We start from the raw sequence: 23,753 nt of genomic DNA, 5'->3' as shown, positions 1-23,753 counted from the left end.
CTGTCTTATGATTGAATTAATTCATTTATTCCTAAGTGGTAAACCTTAGGTTACTTGATACCGATACTAACAGGGAATTTGCTGAATGTGGGTAACACATTTTAAAGGATTTATTTACTAATCAGTGACTTGTAGTTAAAACTGAATTTTAAAATATATGCCAAGAATAAGTGCTTAATATGCACATTTACATTTAAAGGCCCCAGAGCATGTCAGTGTCCCCTGGTCATTGTACTAAGATTTTTTTTTTTTTTTTTTTTAAAAGGATAAGAAAAACATATATATATATATATTGCTTTTCTTGTTTTTTGTTAAATCTTTCTATTGGTTATGGTGTGGTGAGTATGTAAAAATATTTAGAGGACAAACTCAGACTGTGATGGTTTTTTTATTTCTCACTGAAAACTGTGACCCTTTCCCGGTTCTATTTTAAGAGAATAAAAATAGAAGGATAAAAGTTGGCGTTCTAAAGAGAGAATTCCCAATATTAGCTGCCAGTAAGTAGAACTCGTGTTCCGCCTGAGCATGAAGGGGCTTGTTGTGGTGCTGTCAGCATGATTATGATAAATAAGATCTTGGAAAATTGGGTACAGAAAGTAAATTTGAGGTCCTAGTGTAAAGAAACACTCAGGTATTCCTTAAAGGGATAATATAGGCATCAAAACAACTGTAACTCAATGAAGCAGTTTAGGTGTATGAAAAAAAAAAAGGTTTAATTTTCAGTCTAATATTAAGAAGTTTGTATCTCTATGTTCTGTATATTAAACTTTAATCACACAAGAGGCACATGCAAGTTTTAGGATATTAACAGTGCAGGAGATAAGAAATTGTAAATTAAACAGGCTGTGCAACACAGGAACCTAGAATAAAGTTCCTTTTCAGGAAGTGTTTAGGAAAGCTGTGTAAGTCACAAGCAAGAAGGTGTGGCTAGGGCTGCATAAACAATGTGATTTAACTCCTTAATGACAGATAATTTAGCAGTGGGGCTGTAGGAGCATGTTCTATACAACAAAACTGCTTCATTAATCTATTTGGTGCCTGTAATATGGCTTTGAAATTACCAATGCATTTGAATAGTGTAAGAATGTTCCTTAGAGCCATGCAATGGTCTTTATGTAGTCATGCTTCATGCAGGACAACAATTTAGGTGGGGGCAGCAGCAGAGTTTTTGGCTACAATATAGGTGCATAACAGCTATATTGTGAACTAGCTTCATGACAATATTAAGCTTCTGCTTCTCTGCTATTGTAGAAAGAGGCATTGGCAAACAAATAATTATGTTTCTTTCAATCTTAGTATGAAGGAGGCCTGGAGGGTGATAACTGTGTATGCACACTGAAAAAGTGAAGATCTGGCTACATCCAGAATAGTGTTAACAAGGAATTATTAATCCACCAAAAGTGGACCTGTTTAAAACCCCTTAGAGGTTTGAAACATTGCCAAGTCCACAGGTTGGAGAAATTCCTGGTTAACACAATTCTGGTGTTGCAAATCTATAATTTATTTTCTTACAATATGTGTCCATGATCTAGACATCATTGCAGAAAACAAGAAATACACTTTTTGAACTTTAGCTACAAAGTTTAGAAAGTATGAGCCCCCTTGCTTATGACAATGATAGGACTTGCAATATATGCCCATTTACAGTTAAAGGGCCATCCTAAAGCACAGTTAAACAAGTAGTATTTTTAGTAAAGATCATTTTGGTTGAAGGACCAACAATTTAAAGCTGAACTGTGCTCAAATTAATTATGACCCTGCTCTAGTGACCAGAATCAGTGAACCAAGACATGATACACGATTAAACCCAATATCATTACCAGAGTCATATAGACCTATCCTGATGTAGGTCTCCTTAAAGTGAGTATGGTACTGGCAGACTGTGCAAACAATATTAGACTATGGCATCAACATGAAGACACTTAGTTTGTATAGTTTAATTGCTGGTGAAAGGAGACCTACACCAAGCAAGTAACATCTATATAAGGAAGAATTGGATGTACAAGCAAACAACCTTGTACTGGGAAGAAATGTAATATAAACACAAGGATAGTAGTTAGTAGTCCACATGTAGAGAATGCAGTAGAACAGAAACAATTATAAAATGTGCTGTTGAGGCACACATTTGCAAGAGGTATACAATACCATTTATGAATCCAAAACTCATGAACATCAGAGCAAATCTTTACATTTATTTTTTAAGTCTCTATTTTCTTTCATTCCTTGTTTAATGTCTGGTTCAGACCTGTGCTTTCACATTTGTTAAGCAATGTTGGATCGATAATATCTGTACCATTTACCACTCAAACCCATTTTTTTTAACATTCAGATTGATGCTTTTCAGCAAAACAATTCTAAATTGGTTAGAGATTAATTTAAAAAAAGTAAAAACATTATCTTTGGATCTATTTATGCTAATTACTTTCACATTGCTTTGTAGCATGTAGTTGTGATTCATTGTTTTTATAGATGTAAAACAATCCAAAACATACATGGAAACAGCTTCCAAGCAAAATTAAACTGCTTTAAAAAAAAAAAATGCTTTTTGTTTTACTGCATGACATTTGGAAACAAAAAAGATTTATCCAAGTTCCACTATAAGGTTTCTACTTAAGAATGTGTCACCCACAATATGAGCTCTTTCGAAGTGCCCTTTTATGTGGCATTGTGAAAGAAGTCTATTTACAAATCTAAAGATAAAGATCCTATAATCAGCACTCCATGAAAATATTTCTAAAAACCTGAGCACACTTTGAGTTAATATTAATATCTGAACTCCTATCCTTCAGACAACATTCTGCACAATTTCAGTTGGAACTCAGCACTGCTGAACCGGTAATTCAGTAGGTTATGTATCTTGTTGATAATAAAGGGATCATATATATTAGGGGTAAAGAGCCCATAAACTCTGTAATTTACCCTAATCTACAGCACATGAGTGAGAGTAGGAGATTAAAAGAAGGTCCTTCCTGGACAAATTGGACAATTGGACAAAAAGTATATATTGGATGAAGGGTTGGGTGGGGGTTTCCTAAGGCTTTTTGCTAACCAGCGTGTGCTTGTAGGACATGTGTACTACAAAATCTATGCATTTCTTTGGATATAGGATATCCCCATATCCAGATAAATGCATAACCTAACCCATCTGCATAAACACATCTTTGCGGTACTTTGTTTTTGAAAATATTGCCAAGTTAACAAGGATAATTGTGGATTTTGGTAACTCTTTTATTCACTGAAAAAGGTCCATTTGCATAGCACTGCAATCCTATTAACCTTCACATGCCACAAATGGTGCTGGGCCCATGATGGTTAGTTGTATTTTTCACGAGATCAGTTAAATACAAAAGAGGATCTGCTCAATTAAAAGAATGGTAATTTGGCGATTTATTGTTTTTCTAATCACTTAAAATAAATAATTTGTCCTAACACTTCAGAGCAAATACACCTTTGAAATTTGATGTTTTAAATATGTACATTTTCCAATAGCAAAGTTAAAAAAAAATTTAAATAATTTTACCAACTACTGTCATTTTATAGAAGAGTGTGAGAACATAGCCTTATCAAAAGGATAACGTAATTAACCTATAAAGTAGTGTTTAGTGATAGCTCAAAGGGTTAACATCTTTTTTTTAAGATGTGGCAAACTGTGCAGTGATGACTCTATTGCTACTTTTTCTGAAAAAAAGAACAATATTCACACACATTTTTGTTTCTCAGCATACAATATCGATCGTCACTAGAAACCTCAAAACTTTTAACAGATTTCCTGCCTTTACAAAAAAATAAATAAATAAAGCTGAAACAGCTCTCTTTAGGGCAATGTAATTTCATTTTAATTTGGAGAAAGTTTTACCCAAGCTTTATTTACAATGTAGACTCCCCTGATGTACTTTGATATTATGAACCAAATTAAATGTGAATATTTATTATGTAGACATGATTGCATTTCTTTTTAATTGCATCAGCTAGGAAAAATGCCAGATTTCCACAGGAAACTGGCAGTTATTTATAAATTAAATTGGTGATTCCCTAAAAGACGAACCTGAAATAATGAGTGTCAGTGTTCTTTTGAAAAGTATTAGAGGAAGCAATATCCAAGAGAGATACAATAAGGACAGTTTAATTTCTCAGTGCAAAGGGAGATAACATTACCTATAGAAATTAACAAACCATGGCTAGAACTGATAATGTTAGTGATTGATATTAACCCAGAGATTTGTGTCTTTGGGAATTTATTTTTCATAATGTAAACTTGCAATTCACAGGCTTGAGAAGCATAAAATATAGCTCTAAACAGATTAAAATCTACACGCACATATATTTGCTGAGAATTTTGATAGCATAAAGTTTTGAACTCAAAAGACGAAGGTTTTTAAAACGCACAGATAAGTAGAGCATATGTACGTACATTCAAAGATCCCACAATCCACCGTTTGAAATCTTGCATGTCTTAACCCCAAGAGGACATTATGGGTGCATACACTTCTTCCTACTTAGCAGCATAAATAAGTCTGCTTTAAATGATAAACATGTTGATTTTAAACATAAGGTACCACTCACATACATTTGTAGATGCTTAACATCAGATAAGATTAATGTCAGTGATATTAGGAAATGATTGGTGAATCAAGTTACATTTATAAAAATGTTAATGTTGACCAAATCAATTTAAACCAACATAATAATTTGCTAAAGTGAGAATTGTCAGGAAGTAAAGGTCAATTCAAAATTAATTTCTAATTTAAAACCAAAATAGCTGAACTTAAAAAAATGCTTCAAGTCGCCTACGCTTCCAGTTCAGATACTTTGGCCTTAAAATTCACTTTAAATCCCAACAATTTAGTGAATAACCCTTTAAATGTTTGGTGAAAATTTAGACATTGCCAACAATCCTGACCAATGAATCACTGTATATAAATGTATACTGTGAGGTACACATAACATATTAGCCTTCTATTTTGCTTATTTCACAATGTCATACTTTTTCATAGCATAGTTCTAAGCAAATTAATAAAAATCTGTCACCCAATATAATACCTTCATTGGAGGTATTATACGTATATGTATTATACTCTCCATTTACACTGGAAGACTGTCCAAGTAATCACCACCCTTAATTTAATTTACAATTAAAAGTAAACTTTAAAGATATTTATATTGTCCTTTCAGTCCTCTAATTTAAAGTAAAAACCCATTATGTATTCCAAGATTTACAGTAAATGTAATTTAACAATTTTACATGTCATTTCAAGTCAATCAAATTAATAAATATTGTCAGTCATGAATACCTAACACCTAACTAATAATCATGTCTAGGAGTTTTACCGTACTGGATCATACCTGGTGAGATGCAAAACTAACTCAGTACTATGAGAAGAAGTGTCTGAATGAGTTTATTGGGCACAACTCATTTTTGCCACTCATAATTTCTACCATTTCTAGAGGGTATCGGTCATACATTTATTTTGTTTAATCGCAAATCAATATATTAATAGAAGGTTACATGATTTACTTGCAAAATACTTTGCAGGCTACCAATACAGATTTTTTATTATTATGATCTTTTGCAACATCAATCATTTTGTGCCAAATACAGTGATACCAACTATAAAAAAACGAGGCATTGTGAGAGTGTGTGTGTATGTGTGTGTGTGTATGTATATATATATATATATATATATATATAGACATGTCTTGTTTTCCATTCTATATGTAAACAAATTAATACATTCGGATTGTATGGTTATGATACGTTGCACACATAATGAAAAAAGTCCACTGTGCTTTTAATTGAAAACCCGAAGCAACAGAGCAGATTTATAGTCACTCTGAACAAACATGGTTATTCCTTATAACACAAAAGTTATGTTATACAATACCCCATATCATAGGTAAAGTAAGGTAGCAGCTGTATACTGTAGTGTTTAATCTTGTATTCCTATATTGTAGAGCTTATACGTGGTCACATTTCAGGTCCTCCATGAAGCTATCATACATCCTCAACTCAAGATTTAAATTACTTTTCCTTATTTGTACTTCAGAGTCAAAAAACGTGTTGACCAAACAGATGTGTTAAAATGGCCTCAGACAAGTAGGGCTTGCTCTGCTTCTCTATTGCTGATTGGATAGTGCCACCCAACAAAAAATAAAAAATAAAAAACAAACCAGAAGGCATAAAGGTGAATTTAAACATAGGAAAATATTTTACAAGTTGTCTTGGAGGCTGTCCATGTAGTCTCTAAGTTCCCGTGAATCACCAAGGTTCATATCTTGGCAAACCCACTTAATATTTTCATCATTTCCAAATATGACTGCATTAGTATAAGGGCCCCCTTCTTCAGGTAAGATAGTAGTAAAGGATGTAAATTTTACTCTTTTCCTTTTGGATCCCCCAGGGTTTAATGGCTCACTTTGAACTTCTTTTTCATAGGTGTAATCAGATGGTCGAAGAATTTGACTGTATGGATTTTTTTGGGAGCCCCCATTGAGAAGAAAATTGCTTTCTTCAAATTGTGACCTTTGGTCAATCATCGTGGTACACTCTTCAGCTGGGAGAGGAATATCTACGGGGTTTTCCAGTAACTCCACCTCATTTCCAAGCCATACCCAGTCATGAGAGTGAGGAATATTGGCCTGATCAGCCACAGGAAATCTTTTATGCCTATACTTCCAAGCAAATGCCACACAATTAATTAAAAAGACTAAAATTGCAAGACAGAATACACAAAGAAGTGCATACATGCCAATTTCTAAGTCTGTTAACCCTCGAGATGTCTGTGTAAGTTCACTCTCCTTTGTATGTTCTGAAGAACCTGTTCGTGTAGGGAAAATGGTGTATGCTATTGGAATAATATGTATATGACCATCATTAAAATTCTTTTGGTAGTCTACAGGGGAATCCGATGTTAAATTTTTATTAACATTATCTTCAAAATTGGTTACTGATGTTCCATGCTTGGGCCATTCATTTACCGTCCTTTCTTGTTCTGCTACTTTTTCTGTGGTTTTGCTCATGTGTTTTTTAAGCTCTTCATCTGTGTTGTGAATCTCATTCACGTTACCTTTTTGGTCTGAATCTTTTTGCCCAAACTTCACTTTAATTGTTCCAGTCCCTGTTGCAAGGCTACTCTTCCGCTTTGACTTTTGGCAAATCTCACTGATACCTAGCTCTAACTTAATTAGTGGTCCTTGGCCTTCTCCTTCAGCAACCACAACTGGCCAGTTGGATGAAGGATTCAAATAAGTTGATACCACCATCTCATCAAGTGAAGACACCGTAAGTGAAAAGTCCTTGTTCTCATAAATGTCCAAGGGTGTTACAGATCCATCACTAAATAGGGTCCACACGCTGATCACTGCTTCCTGGAAAAAAAAATGTCATAATATTTATAATCTTCATCTGAATTCATGACATAGTGGTTAACTATATATGTATATCCTATAAAGCGTAGAACATATATCAAATCATATATTTTATTAAACTTTTTTTATTTTCTATTCCTTAAAAAAGCAGTGCAATTATTTTTTCTTTTTTTTACTGAAATAGATACATTGAAGATTTTCTGTAATTTCTAGTGTGCTACACTACACTAGAGGCCATAGAAAGGTAAAGGGTGGTTCTACACTATTAAGCTAAATCTCTCCTGAAAGTTAAGAAAAAAGGGAAAAAAAACTAAAATAGATAAAAGAACAGGAGAGTTTATACTAATCACAATAATAATAAACAAATACACTAAATATTAGATGTAATTTGATAGAAAGATTTTGACACAAAATAAATGTAATACCCTGGAATTAAAGATACACTAAAAAATACACTAAATACACTAAAAAAAAATGTTAGTTTAATTAAATGGCTATTTAGACTAAACAAAAAAAGTAATGAAATGGGAATAAATATTAGAAGTAACTTTATAGAAAGATTTTGACACAAAATAAATGTAATACCTGGGAATTAAAGATACACTAAAATTTTAATTTAATGAAAGGGTTATTTAGGCTAAATAAAAAAAGTATGAAATGGGAATAATTTTTTTTTTTTTCCCCTTCTGGTAAAATAATAACCATTAAACCCGTCCGGCCAAGGAGAATACTCTAGCTCGCAGATCTCGACACTTTACCTTCTTGCGAGCTTAGAGTATGGGGACATTTACGACGTCACTGATTAGAGAGTCGGTGTCGTTTTTGGGTTGTTGTTTTCTCTCCCTGTGTTTTTGGCAGGGCTCCCCCCCGGAGGCTATGGGTGGCCCAGGTAGGGAGGAATACAAGGGAGGGAATAGATACATAGTTTTTCGCCTAGAAAAAGGCAGACATTGTACGTTTTATGTTATGTTTTATATGTTTGTTAGTAAAGATGGTGAACCTATCAGTCCTCGAAGGAAAAGAAATAGGATACATAAAATTATATGAGACTAGCTACGATTAACGCACAGGGGATAAACTCACAATTTAAAAGATATACAATCCTTGAGTTTCTAAAAAAAGAACAAATCCAGATTGCAGCCCTACAAGAAACCCACTGGAGAACGCAAGATAAAAACAATCTTAAATCTAAATTTTTTCCTACTATAATCAGTGCCTCTGTGAGCCAAAAAAAGAAAAGAGGAGTAGCCTTTTTATTTTCTAGGAATATTTCATAAAAAATTATATACCAAGAAATTGATTTGGAAGGCAGATATATTATATTAGTAGCAGAAATTAATAATCAAAAATATACGTTAGTTAATATATACGCACCAAATCAATCACAAATTGCATTTATTAAAAAAGTGCTTAACAAAACTGAACGGGTGAAAATGGGCCGAGTTATTGTTATGGGAGATTTTAACTGCGTACCCGATATTGAGATAGACCGAAGTTCTAAAACAAAAACTAGTAACTATGGAAACTTGAAGGTGACTGCTAAAAAATTCTCAGAATTAATTAAACAAGCTCAACTTTTAGATTATTGGAGGATATTTCATACGAAGGAAAAGGATTTTTCCTGTTTCTCAAAAGCTTTCTGTTCATATTCCAGAATTGATCTCTTCTTGGGGGATAGAAATTTAGCGAGCCAAATTAAAAAGGTTTTCATAATAGCCACTACCTGGTCAGACCATAATCCGGTCATCCTAGATATAAAAGAACAACATCAAAGAACAAGAGCTGACTGGAGAATGAAAGACTGGCTACTTAAAAATAAAGATAATCTTAAACAAATTAAAGATACAACAGACCACTTTTTCAAAGAAAACAGAAATAAAGAAGTCTCTCCAGCAATGACTTGGTGCGCTTACAAATCAGTAATAAGGGGCCTTTTTATAAGTTTAGCAGCAAAAGATAATAAACTAAATAAAAAAAAGGCAAATTTAGCTGAATTGTACATAAAACTAGACAACTTACTTGAACAAAATAAAAAAAAAACATCTCGGAGTATTACTAACGAAATCACAGACACTGAAAAATTAATTAATGAACATCTTATGACAAAGGCTAATAATGCGTTGCTATACTTAAAACAGAAATGGTACTACACTGGAAACAGAGCAGAAAAATTAATGACGAACAGAATAAAAAAAGAAAAATCGAAAAGAATCATTACCAAAATTATTCATAATGGAGAGACTCTCTTGAGACCTGAAAAAATAGCAGAAGCCTTCAAAAATTACTATCAAGATCTATATAATATTAAAGACCCTATCGAAACGGCGAACATTAGTGAATTCCTCGAGAATATAAAGAGTCCAAAAATCTCACAAATGCAACTGCAGGAGCTTAATAAAACTTTTCAAGAAGAAGAACTGATTTTCTGTATTAACAAATTAAAAAAGAATAAATCTTCTGGTCCAGATGGATTTGATAACCTTTTTTACAAATTACTAGGAAATAATATTAAAACGGACCTAATCGAAGTTTTCAATTCTTTTGTAACACCTAATAGCATACCTGCAGAACTGTTACAAGCAAATATAGTGCCAATCCTTAAACAAGAAAAGGATGCAGAGAAGATAAAGAATTATCGTCCAATCTCACTGTTGAATACCGACATTAAAATATACTCTGCCATGATAGCAGAACGCTTAAAAAAAATTATATCAGAAATGATAAACAGAGACCAAGTCGGGTTTGTTCCGGGGAGGTCTTCAACCCATAACATCAGAAGATTGATTGACATTTTGGACTCCGCTTGGACCACTGGAACTCCCATGTTGACCCTGTCCTTGGATGCTGAGAAAGCATTCGACAGGGTCAACTGGGAGTTCATGAGACAAACACTGCAGCGATTTGGATTGGAGGGAAGACTTCTCGAGAATATTTTTGCCCTATACACTGGCCCAACAGCAAGAATAATGGGGAATGGATTTAGCTCAGAGTGGTTCCCATTATCTAACGGAACACGACAGGGGTGTCCGTTATCCCCCTTACTCTATATAATTTCATTAGAACCTCTGGCATCTGCCATCAGACAAGAAGAAAACATCTTAGGTTTTGACCACAAGAAAGAAAACATAAAAATAAACCTTTACGCAGACGATGTGATTATAACTTTAGAAAATCCGTTACAATCAATAACACAGCTCATGACAATTATAGAAAAGTTTTCACAGGTTTCTGGCTACAGAGTAAATACAGATAAATCAACTATTCTGGCGAGTAATGTAAATATGGAAGAAAAAAAAGAGATAAAAAAGAGGTTTGATTTTATTTGGATTGAAAAATCATTTAACTATTTGGGAATTAATATCTGTACAGATCCAATGAAAATTGTTGAGATCAATTTCCTCCCATTACTTCTAAAAATGAATAAGCTATTAAAAGATTGGAGAAATTTGGAATTCTCCTGGTGGGGCCGCATAAATATAATTAAATCCTATATTCTACCAAAGTGGTTATACCTATTTAGAATGCTTCCTTTGAAGGTACCTGATAGTTGGCTATCACTGATCCAACAATCCTTCTCTAAATTTATATGGCAATCAAAGAAACCTAGGCTGGCAAGAAAATTATTGGCGATAAAACAAGCAAATGGATATGTAGGACTTGCGCTGATCCAACAATATTATCAAGCGAGTACTCTCTTTCATTGTATTATTTCACAACAAACAGAGGCTAAACTAGAGAGATGGTATGCAATAGAAAAAAAATGTCAAATAATAAAGATCTGTCTACCCTTTTTTGGTTGACGCAACAAAAGAAAGATAACTGCCAACCATGTTCCGAAAGTATAGTGTTACAAAATATTGGAGAAGCATGGAGCAAAATAAGAAAAAATATGGGTCTCAATAATCGTATTATCAAATTTTACCAATTCTAATTCTGGAAAACAATATAGAAGATCTAAATTTAAAAAATTGGGCCAAAGCAGGCATTCAAAATATAGAAGATCTAATGATAGGATCAAATCTCAAATCATTTGAACAATTAAGTACAGAATTCGCTCTTCCAGAAAAAGAAAAATATAACTTCATAAGGATTAATAGCTACTTAAGCAAAGCAATAGATAAAGAACATTCAGAAGTTAAATGTAAATTATGCCATTTGTTGAAGGCGAATGACACGAAAAATCTATTAAAAAAGTGTAATTCGATACTGAGACTCGGGGAAGAAGATCTTATTTTTCCGGCCATTGAGAAATGGGAGAAAGATTTGAAAATAAAGAAAAAATTGGATAAAAGCGAATGGAAAAAAGCTTGGGTGTCTGTGGCTAAACACATTAAATGCTTACATTTAGTTGAGTTACATTTTAAGATTATAAATAGACTTTATCTGGTCCCTAGTCGCATGAATAAAATGGATCATAACATATCAGCTACCTGCTGGAGGTGTGATAGAGCGACGGGAGACATGTTACATATCTGGTGGAGCTGTCCCCTGATAATAGAATTTTGGAAAATGTTCATAGGTAAAATCCAAGAAATAATCGGTACTAAAATACCCTTGTCTCCAGAATTACTCATACTACACTTAAATCTTAGCCAATATAATATGGATTTCCAATACTTTTTTACTCATGCTCTAATAGCGGCAAAGATTTCTATAGCTAGAAGATGGAGAACTAATATTATACCAAATTGGGAAACCATAAAAAATCAGTTAATCTTCCAGCTAAAAATGGAAGGAGGCTTAAATAAAAATCTGAAAAAAAAAAAGATGCATATAGATAAATGGCTAAATAAGTTGTGCGTATTCTAATTTAATAAAGAAATTAGGAAAAAAAAAGAAAAGTAAGAATAAATGTTAAGATAATCAGCTAGTTACTCTAATTATTACTATGGGAACATCACTGAGGACCTTTGTCACCATCTATGTGTTTGTATTGTCTTTATGTTTTTGTTTTAAAAAAAAAAAAAAAAAAATCTTACTTAACTCAACAATCCTTAGTTTTATATTTTGCCAAAGAAAGAAAAGCTATGTCAACACAATAATATAAAATAGTTATCAACATGTTAACTGTTGGTGAGTTGTTAACAAAGTCAACAAAGTCACAATCCTTCTGTTACAATATGTTTTTACACCACTTTTGAACATTTTCGAATTGGGGAAAATGGGTTCTATACCTTACACGCAAGCTTCAGCAATGTTAATCCCACCAATGAACTAAACATTTTAATGAGACCACAAAAAGCAGCAAATTCAAACTCTTCAAGGAAATGAAATAACAAATAACCAATGCCTATATTTTTAACTGGGTTATTTACTAGAGTGAGAATTCAAAGTGAATTCTAGGTGAATTTCAAATTTAAGGCTAGAGTAGCTGAACATAAAGCAAAGCTGACTTACACATTGATTTAATAAAATTTCCAAATCTATCTATGAAAATTCCCAAAAACTTGTAACTTCTGTAGATAAATAATTTTGGAAGTTTTTCTAGCCGTACTGAATTCACTTTGAATTCTTACTTTAGTGAATAACCCTATAAGTGTTAGTCCATGAACAGAATGAATGCAAGTGTCTCCCCTAACTTGATTACACGTGCATGTAACATTAATTAGTCATCGTTTGTTGGCCAATTATACCAATTAAAGGAGAAATAATCACAGCAATTAAAATATAACTAGAAAACTAAAAAAAAAAAAAAATACACATGTGCATAATGTTTGAAATGTACATTTAGAGGAAACACAGGTTGTGGTTATAGTAACCAATTGTGTGATGGTCAACCTCCCCTCCCCAGTCACCAAAAAAGGATAGGGCAAGGTGTCAGAGAGTACAAACTGAGGGAGGACAAAAGCAGCATTGCGGTTGGCATGCTACCATTGGCTACCTAGCTGCTATAGGCTGTCTGGTGCCAATTTTGCACAAAACTTATATTAGCGCCAGCTCAGAGTTAATCTCTGTATGTGCAGCATTTTTAAGCAAAGCATTGCACATACAGACTCCGGGTGCGATGACCACTTCAAATTACTGAAGTGGTTGTGGTGTGTGGAATATCTATACAGCCATAATGCTGGCAATACATCAGGGTAGATGTAGTCCAAAATAGTGCAGAAGGTTGCCTACCCCTGTAATACATGCTTATAAACGGACTATAAGCTTGGTCAAATTGCATTGTTGGTGCACCTCTCAGCTAGGGGAGTTTCTTTAACCCCACACCCACCCTTTTAACCAACTTCACTGTTTCAGTCCAGTCCAGTCCATTAATGACTGAAATCAGGCAGTATTATGCAAGAGCAACAGAGAGAGAAAACCTAAATCGCAGCCTGCTCGGCATGAATCACACTAATCAGAATTCCTCTCTTCTCCCTCTGTCAGGATGTTGCAAGTTTGTGTATTTATTTTTTTACTTATCTATTTAACATTTATTAACTAGTTAATGCAGTGGGTAGCAAGAAAGTGCTGGCCAACCGCTAAATTATTAACCCTTATGCAGCTGATAGTTTTTAACTATTTTCCCACCAGCATTTTTTTTAAACCCAGCATTTGGTCTGGATTTCAGCTGTTTGGCAACTTTTGGTCTGACTTAAATCTGGACCAGCTTCAGGTATGTTCAGGGTCAGAATTGCAAAATCCAGACATTGCTAAATAGTGTGAACAAGGTCTGTTTCTATAGTCCAAATGGCTCCATACTCAAATGATGGATTTTCTACATTTGGTGTGGTGTCATTTGGACTTTAAAGGACCATTGAAGTTGTCTGGGTGCCAACTCCCATCACCCTTAACCCTGCAAGTGTAATTATTGCAGTTTTTATAAACTACAATAATTACCTTGCAGGGTTATTATTATTATGTTATTATTTATATAGCGCCAACAAATTCCGTAGCGCTTTACAGTGGGTGTACGAACAGACATGTAGTTGTAACCAGACAAGTTGGACACACAGGAACACAGTGGTTGAGGGCCCTGCTCAATGAGCTTACATGCTAGAGGGAGTGGGGTAAAGTCACACAAAAGGTAAGGATAGTATCAGCCTAATGACAGTTGCAAGAGAGGAATCAGTTGGGAGCTTTTAACTGTTTAATTGATACGCTTTTATGAAACTAGGAGGGGGGGGCAAAAGGGTGATAAAACATCAATCCAATTGTCCCCCAAAACAAGGACAGAAGGTGCCTGTAGCAAGTGTGTTAAAAAATGATAAGCTTAGAGTCATGTCTACAAATGCTCGCAGTTTAGGGAATAAGATCCATGAACTTGTGGCAATAATGGCAACTGATAGTGTAGCTTTAGTCGCTGTTACTGAGACATGGTATAATGAGAAAAATGACTGGGACATAGCAATACCAGGGTACTCTTTATATAGAAAAGACAGGGAAGGAAGGAAAGGGGGAGGGGTGGCCCTGTATGTGAAGGATAGCATAAAATCTAGCCTAATAAAAGTTAGTGAGGTGAACATAGAGTCCGTTTGGGTTACATTAGAAGTTGGTAATCACACAGTAATTTGTGTAGGTGTGATTTATAGGCCCCCAGGACAAATTGAAGAGTTAGATAATCTACTAGTTGAGGAAATAGCTAAAATGACAATGAAGGGGGAAGTTATCATCATGGGTGACTTTAATCTTCCTGATGTGAACTGGAAAACAAAAATAGCTGCTCGTGCCAGGAGCACACAAATTCTACACTCCCTACTGGGATTGTCTCTAAAACAAGTCGTTGAGGAGCCAACTCGTAAAGAGGCCATCCTAGATTTAGTGTTAACAAATGGAGATTTGGTATCCGATATTGCTGTAGGTGAAAGTTTAGGATCCAGTGATCATCAATCAGTGTGGTTTTATATAAGAACAGTGACTGAGTCACACCAAACAAAAACAAAAGTTTTAGACTTTAGAAAAACAGACTTTTCTAAAATTAGAATATGTGTAAAGGAGTCATTATAAGACTGGAGCAATTTAAATGGCATCCAAGAGAAATGGGATTATTTAAAAGTTGCACTACTGAAGGCAACAGAAAATTGCATTAGGCTTGTCAGTAAAAGCAAAAAATTCAAGAAACCACTGTGGTACTCTGCAGATGTGGCCAAATAGTAAAAAACAAAAAGTTAGCATTTAGTAATTATAAAAAAACCCAGAGTGAGGAAAACAGAATGTTCTATAAGATTAGGCAGAAAGAGGCTAAGCAAGTTATAAGAGCTTCCAAATCACACACAGAAGAGAAAATAGCACAGTCAGTAAAAAAGGGGAAAACACTTTTTTTGGATACATAAATGAGAAAAGAAAAGTAAAATAAGGATTAGTTAGATTAAAAACAAAAGAAGGAAGATATCTAGAAGAGGATAAAGGTCTAGTTGAGTGCCTCAATGAATATTTTTGTTCGGTATTTACAGATGAAAATGAAGGAGAGGGACCTCAGTTAAGAAAAAGGATAAATTAGTTATTTATTACACGTGAGTTTACAGAGGAAGAGGTTCTAGTTCAACTGTCAAAAGTAAAGACAAATAAGTCAATGGGACCTGATGGAATATACCCAAAGCTATTAAAAGAGCTTAGTGGTGTACTAGCAAAACCATTAACAGATTTATTTAACCATTCATTGATAACAGGAGTAGTCCCAGAAGATTGGAAGTTGGCGAATGTTGTGCCTATTCACAAGAAAGGTAATAGGGAGGAGTCGGGCAACTATAGGCCAGTAAGCCTTACTTCAGTAGTGGGGAAAGTGATGGTCACCATGTTAAAGGATAGGATTGTTAAACATCTAAAAACACATGGATTTCAAGATCAGAGACAACATGGGTTTACTTCAGGGAGATCATGCCAAACTAATCTTATTGATTTTTTTGATTGGGTAACTAAAATTATAGATCAGGGTGGTGCAGTAGACATTGCTTACCTAGATTTCAGTAAGGCTTTTGACACTGTTGCACATAGAAGGCTTATCAATAAACTGCAATCTTTAAGTTTGGATTCCAATATTGTTGAATGGGTGAGGCAGTGGCTGAGTGACAGGCAACAGAGGGTTGTAGTCAATAGAGCATATTCAAAGCTTGGCCTTGTCACCAGTGGGGTACCTCAGGGATCTGTACTTGGACCCATTCTCTTTAATATTTTTATTAGTGATATTGCAGAAGGTCTTGATGGTAAGGTATGTCTTTTTGCTTATGATACTAAGATATGTAACAGGGTTGATGTTCCAGGAGGGATAAGCCAAATGGCTAATGATTTAGGTAAACTAGAAAAATGGTCACAGTTGTGGCAACTGACATTTAATGTGGGCAAGTGCAAGATAATGCATCTTGGATGTAAAAACGCAAGGGCAGAGTACAGAATATTTGATAGAGTCCTAACCTCAACATCTGAGGAAAGGGATTTAGGGGTGATTATTTCTGATGACTTAAAGGTAGGCAGACAATGTAATAGAGCAGCAGGAAATGCTAGCAGAATGCTTGGTTGTATAGGGAGAGGTATTAGCAGTAGAAAGAGGGAAGGTCTCATGCCATTGTACAGAACACTGGTGAGACCTCACTTGGCATATTGTACGCAGTACTGGAGACCGTTTCTTCAGAAGGATATTGATACCTTAGAGAGAGTTCAGAGAAGGGCTACTAAACTGGTTCATGGATTGTAGGATGAAACTTACCAGGAAAGGTTAAAGGATCTTAACATGTATAGCTTGGAGGAAAGACGAGACAGGGGGGATATGATAAAAACATTTAAATACATAAAGGGAATCAACACAGTAAAGGAGGAGACTATATTTAAAAGAAGAAAAACTACCACAACAAGAGGACATAGTCTTAAATTAGAGGGACAAAGGTTTAGAAATAATATCAGGAAGTATTACTTTACTGAGAGGGTAGTGGATGCATGGAATATCCTTCCAGCTGAAGTGGTAGAGGTTAACACAGTAAAGGAGTTTAAGCATGCATGGGGTAGGCATGAGGCTATCATAACTATAAGTTAAGGCCAGAGACTAATGAAAGTATTTAGAAAATTGGGCAGACTAGATGGGCCGAATGGTTCTTATCTGCCGTCACATTCTATGTTTCTATGAAAAAGTGGTTTGTTAATGATTTTTTGAAGGAGTGGAGAATGGGTGAGCATCTAACGGAGGAGGGAAGTGAGTTCCACAGGAACGGTGCAGCCCTCGAGAAGTCTTGAAGGCGAGCATCAGAGGTGGGAGTATGGACAGAAGAGCGTAAGGGCCTAGACAGGACATACTTGTGTATTAGGGAGGATAGATAGGTGGGAGCAGCATTACGTAGAAATTTAAAAGCAAGAACCAGAATTTAAAATTGAACCCTATATCTTACAGGAAGCCAATGTAGGGACTGACAGAAGGGGGAGGCATGGGTGGTGCGGGCGGACAGGAAGATGAGCCTCGCCGCCGCATTCATGGCCTGTAACGGCGCAAGTTGGGAGCACGTAAGATGGATTACAGTAGTCAAGGCGAGAAAGGACAGTGGAATGGACCAGCACCTTAGTCGCATCTGGTGTTAAGTAGGGTCGTATGTGCGCAATGTTTTTGAGATGGAAACGACAGGATTTGGCGATAGACTGAACATGACACATGAAGGAGAGGTCAGAGTCAAAGAGAAAACCTAGGCAGCGAGCCTGCATGGTGGGGCTGATGGTAGCACTGTTGACTTGGAGGGAGACAGACACAGGAGTAGCAACACTTGAGGGAGGAAAGACCAGAATTTCAGTTTTGGTCAATTTGAGTTTAAGGAAGTGAGCAGCCATCCAGTTAGAAATAGTAGAGAGGCAGTCAACCAGACAGCCACTAGAGGGACTTTTGGTCGTCTAAACGCGCTGGACATCCTCAGACCTTGCATCACCAGAATCCCCATAGGTGAACACTGAAGTGATCCTAAGGACTTTAAGCCCAAAAGGCACAATAAGGTTCCCAGGGTTTGCAAATTAATATATACAGAATAAAATCACATTTTTATTAAAGAACATAAGTATTAGAAAATAAAATAATCACACCATCTAAAACCCTAAAGAGAGCTAATTAGCTCAGCAAACCAGTAAATCTCGCAGTAATTATATCAAAAGAACTGAATAGATGTAACAGGAGGCTTAAAGCATGAACATTTACTCCTTCACCTAGCTGATCTTGTAAGAGACTTCAAGGTCTCTATATAAAGAAATAGAACAAGGTTAACCCCTTCAGGACGGAGTCAATAGTGCACGTTCTGATCAAAACAAAACGTAAACAAAAACTGGAATTTGCGCTATATGTCTGTTCACCCGTAGTTCCCCTCTTTCAAATTATATGCACCCACACTTATTATATATAATTTTGTTCAGGAGAAACAGGGCTTTAATCTATCATTAACTATTCATATATGGAACATCATTTATTATGAATAAAAGTAAAAACAATGTGAGAAAATAAGATTTTTTTTAAAATTTGCATTTCCGTCTGACATTTTAGCTGTGAATGTCATAATACTGTTAGGTTTTACTGCAACCATATTTGTAATCAGCGATGTCTCACGAGTACAACAGTACCCCCCATTAACAGGTTTTATGTTGTTTTGGAAAGTTACAGGGTCAAATATAGAACATTACATTTTCAAATTGAAATTTGCCAGATTGGTAATGTTACCTTTGAGACGGTGTGGTAGCCCAGGAATGAGAATTACCCCCATAATGGCATACCATTTGAAAAAGTAGACAAGCCAAGGTATTGAAAGTGGGGTATGTTTAGTCTTTTTTAGTAGCCACTTAGTCACAAACACTGGCCAAAGTTAGCGTTCATATTTGTTTTTGTGTGAAAAAAGCAAAAAACGAATATTTGGCCAGTGTTTGTGACTAAGTGGCTACTAAGAAAGACTGGACATACCCCACTTGCAATACCTCGGGTTGTCTACTTTTGCAAATGGTATGCCATCATGGGGGTAATTCTCATTCCTGGGCCACCATACGCTCTCAAAGGCAACATAACCAATCTGGCAAATTTCAATGTGAAAAAAATGAAATGCAAGCCTTATATGTGACTCTCAAATATTAGTGTTTTAAAACAGTAAAACATATTACAACAATAATATAGACCATAAAAGTGCCGTTCGCTTGTAAAAAATGCAAAAAACTTCACTTTTACTTAAAATATCATCGTTGTAATACAATTTACCAGTTTGAAACATGAATATTTGAGTTCAGTGAAGTCTCCCGAGTAAAACAGTACCCCCTATGTACAGGTTTTATGGTGTCTTGGAGAGTTACAGGGTCAAATATAGTGCTTGCAAATTAAATTCGCTGCACTTTCTCCCTGTGTTGCCAGGCATGGCAATCAAATTTTAATAAATCAAATCACATAATTACGTTAAAAGATTATTTAAATATACATGTAGAATTTTAATATATATGCATTTATAGGTATTTAAATTCTACGTGTATACTAATGTAATCTTTTATGTAATTATATGTATTTATCTATATATATATATTTGCGGTTATTTGTATTTTATATATATATAGATATATATAGAATGTCATTCTAAGTGTATTTTGTTACCGATATATATATATATTAATAACAAAATACAGTTAGAATGAAATTACATATGCATATATAATTTATATTAAATTTTGTTTCAATATTTTATTTATTTATTTTATTATTTTATTTATTTATTATTTTAATTATACGTATTTATATATAATATATATATGTACATCTATTATATATATATAATATATATACATATTATATATATGTAACGTCATTCTAAGTGTATTTTAATATTAATATATATACTAAATAAATACACTTTGTATGACGTTACATATATATAATATGTATATATATTATATATTTAATATATATACATATTATATATATGTAAAAATATATTTAATTTATTTTTACACTTGTATTTTATTTATTTTTTATACTTCCCACCAGCAGTGGGACTGTCTGATATTTCAAACAGTCCCCCTGCTGGCAGATCCACAGCCAGCTATAGGGGGCCATGTGATCGCTCTTTGAGAGCGATCACATGGCCCCCGGGGGCCTGATTTGCCGTGGGAGGGCTGCCTGGGCTGTGAGGCAGTCCTCCCGAAGCGGATCGCGGCGGAGGTAAGTACATCTTACCTCCTGGGGCTGCAAGCCGTTACGGCGTGCTATGCCGTCATAACGGCTTTAAAGCCCACTTAACCCGTGACGGCATAGCACGCCGTAACGGCGTTAAGGGGTTAAACTAAATAGTAGAAAATACAAACAGCTTAGCACAATAGTCCTAAGTATGTCTACTACCTCATAGATCACCAGCTGAATATATATATAATGTACTAAACACTAAGTAGCCATAGCAAGGAGTCACCTAATAAATTCTACCTGCTAAGAATGCCCTAAAACGATCCCCATCATAGAGAGTAGTCCCTATCGGTATGCTTAATGAATATTCAAACCATAACAAAATAAGTGCCAAACTTAAATAGAATTTTGTACCTAGTTTTATATTGTTAATTTTGAATTTAAAAAAATTGTGTATGGAATCCTAAATTTGCTTTTCGAGAAGCTGAGCTGGAGTTAATTTTTCAAATTGTGATAAAATAAAGACTCTCTTGCTGTTGTTAAAGTACACAGAAAAATGACTCAATTTCTGCATGTTGCATTGTGGCTTTTTTAAGATTTAGATTTATTTTTTGTTGTTGTTATTTGGAGACATATTTGGTAAGGGTGATTCTCATAAAAAAGCACTTTTGTTGGTGTTTAACTCCAGTGAGTTCAAAAACTTAAAAATTGCTTCAGAACAGAGGAAAGAAATGTCTCGGCAGCTAAAGGTTAAAAATACGTTCTGAATCCACTATGGAAGCATAGCAATCCTACCCATATGTCGATGGTGGTTGATCAACTTATTTAATTCACCTGTGCAGATATAATGAGAATTTATTGCAAATCATCAATCCAAAAAACATTCTGCTTAGAATATTTAATATAACATTCTACTGTACTGTACCTGTTTAAAGTTGTGAAGTATGTCGCTCGCTGTTGTGCTTGTAATAAGTACTCTCTTGTTTGCTTTGCTTGCTTGCACAGACAAAGAGAGCCCAGTAATGAGCTGAACTCCAAGTTCTACAATTCCTACACGATCATCCAGGACTGTGACCGTTTTCTCAGCCAGGATGGAATCAGATAATGGGGAGAGAACCTTGAAAAAAAATTCATAGAGTGGTTCATCAAAAACTCAATACAGCACTAAATAGAAATGTTATAGGTTCACTTTAAATATTTGTATCTGTTAAAATTGAGCAACATTAAATGCTGAGTATACAATAATGACTACAACATAAAATTGATGTCATGTTTAGGGTTATTTACTAGAATAAGAATTCAAACTGAATTCAAACTGAATTTCAAATTCAAGGTAAAAATAGAAAAACTGGGAACATTATCTAAGTCATTATCTAAGTTCATCTACTTTGGCCTTTAATTTGAAAATCACGCTGAATTCACTTTTAATTTTCACTTCAGTAAATGACCCTGTAAGCATAAGAACTGTTCAAAAACATAGACAGCAGAATAGTTTCAATTATACTGATTATTGCACAGTGCTGAGCAATAACTGCTAGCCATAAGTCTAAGCCAAAGGCCAACTCTAAATGTAAATCAAACTATAAACCTAAAGGGACACAACAATGTTAGCTTAATAATGTAGTTTAGTGTATACATCATGTCCATGCAGTGTAACTGCTCAATTATCTGCTGTTTATGAGCGACATCAAATTATTTATGCAGCTTTGGCAACAACTCCCCTGGCTTAGACTCACAGGGCCTCCCTAAATTTTACTAAAGAAGAGCTGAAATGATTTAGCATCTATTATTGCACAGTGTGTTTAATTTTGAATGCCTTATCTCCTGCTCTGTGAATAGCCTACTAGAGTCACCTCTATGGGATTAAAATTCAATTAAAAGGTCAGGAGAACTTCTAAAGTAAATCCACTGTACAGTAAAAATGACTCCTTTTTTATAGCGGCTTGGGTTAGTTAGGGTTAAAGGTAGCAAAGGTGTAAGATAGAAAGGTTGTTGGAATTCCCAAGGAAGTGTTAACTCAGACCTTTGTTTCCTTTTTCAGTGATTTCATGGTTCCATGTCTTATTGTGTCAGGTTCTTGCAGTTCATGATTGCCTACATAACCATTGTCTCTGTCTTCCCTCATTGCTCAATTATTGAGTTACCCTGACTTTCCTTGCTCTGTATAATCCTGTTACCTTGCAACCTCAGTTCATGTGAGTACACCAAAGTAACCCATTCAGTTACCCTGAATTATGGACTACAGACCTCAGTTTGTCTTTCTGACTACTCTCTCCCAATGTCCTAGTCCTCCATTGTTCTCTCCCGACGCCGGCTCTCATACCTGACTAGTCTCTCAGAGTATACCTTTATACCTGCTGCCCTCCTAGTAACAAACCCAAGCCTAACATTCACAACGAAGTTCTCGGATCATCCACCCAACCATTGTCTTATTATTGCGGACATTACTTCCAAGTGCTCCACTCACAGTAAATCCCATCATTACTTTATTACTATAATCACTCATTCCAAAGACTCTGATAAACTCATGACTTTGTGTTAAATGCCTCTCCATGTTATTCAGTGATGAAGTTGGCTGATGCCACATGCTGGTGCTCTATCAGAACCAAAAGCCTAGTCACTCTGCTGTGGCTAATGAGGTAGTGAGCTGCGAACAGCAATGAACACACTAATTGGAGAGCTCTGTTATTTGTAAAACTGCTCCAAAATCATTTGACACAAAATAGGGGATAGGGGACAGACTCAATGCCACTACTATAACCTGTAGTGGGTATTGCACTTAACATGGCACCTTAACTGTCTCCTTGTCCACTTGTTCATATGTCAAGTGAGGCATAAGGTGACTCACATTCTCCAGCATTTCATTCCGCATATTAAGTAGAAAAACAAGATCAAAATTAATGATGTATTTCTTTTTATTTAATATATTACTGGTATTTATAAAGTGCCAACAGATTCCACAGTGCTGAATGATGGCAGTGGTGACCAGGTAGGACATGAGGCTGCAGTCTGGAAGTAAGTCCCACCATGTGTTTATGCATATGTTCCATTGTACAGCAGTTACATAGCAGCCAGAGAACATACTGTGATCCAAGTAGTCCACCAACTAAGGAATAAATCTTAAAACCCTCTCTCTGCGCTAGTAACCTTGTGACATACTCTGAAGACACTGCTTGAATTTTATCAGGGTATTTACAATGCATTGTTCTCATTGCTGGCAGTGGTAAGGTTAACATTACTAATATTTCTAGGAAGAGCTCTCAGTGCTGGTTCGTTTATAGTCATGATGTGATAGTAAGTTTTGGAGGTGGTTGATTTCTTGACTGGCCAACAATGACAGAATGAAAACTTGCAAAGT

The 23,753-nt window shown here is 35.1% G+C and overlaps 1 protein-coding gene across 1 annotated transcript in view; it reads right to left on the bottom strand.

Annotated features, from left to right (window-relative positions):
* Positions 1-5,682: 5,682 nt before the first annotated feature.
* TMEM132B (transmembrane protein 132B) overlaps positions 5,683-23,753 on the bottom strand; it is a 604,598-nt gene continuing 586,527 nt past the window's right edge. The window contains exons 8-9 of the mRNA XM_063454335.1: positions 21,321-21,512; positions 5,683-7,365 (exon numbers count right to left, since the gene is read on the bottom strand). Coding sequence (XP_063310405.1) covers positions 6,208-7,365; positions 21,321-21,512 — 1,350 coding nt within the window. The 3' untranslated portion in view covers positions 5,683-6,207. The remainder of the gene's footprint in view (positions 7,366-21,320; positions 21,513-23,753) is intronic.

This window comes from Pelobates fuscus, chromosome 5, assembly GCF_036172605.1.
Source record: "Pelobates fuscus isolate aPelFus1 chromosome 5, aPelFus1.pri, whole genome shotgun sequence".
NCBI lineage: Eukaryota > Metazoa > Chordata > Amphibia > Anura > Pelobatidae > Pelobates > Pelobates fuscus.
Note: the sequence above shows the minus strand (reverse complement) of the source record. Positions and strands in the feature narration are given on the sequence as shown.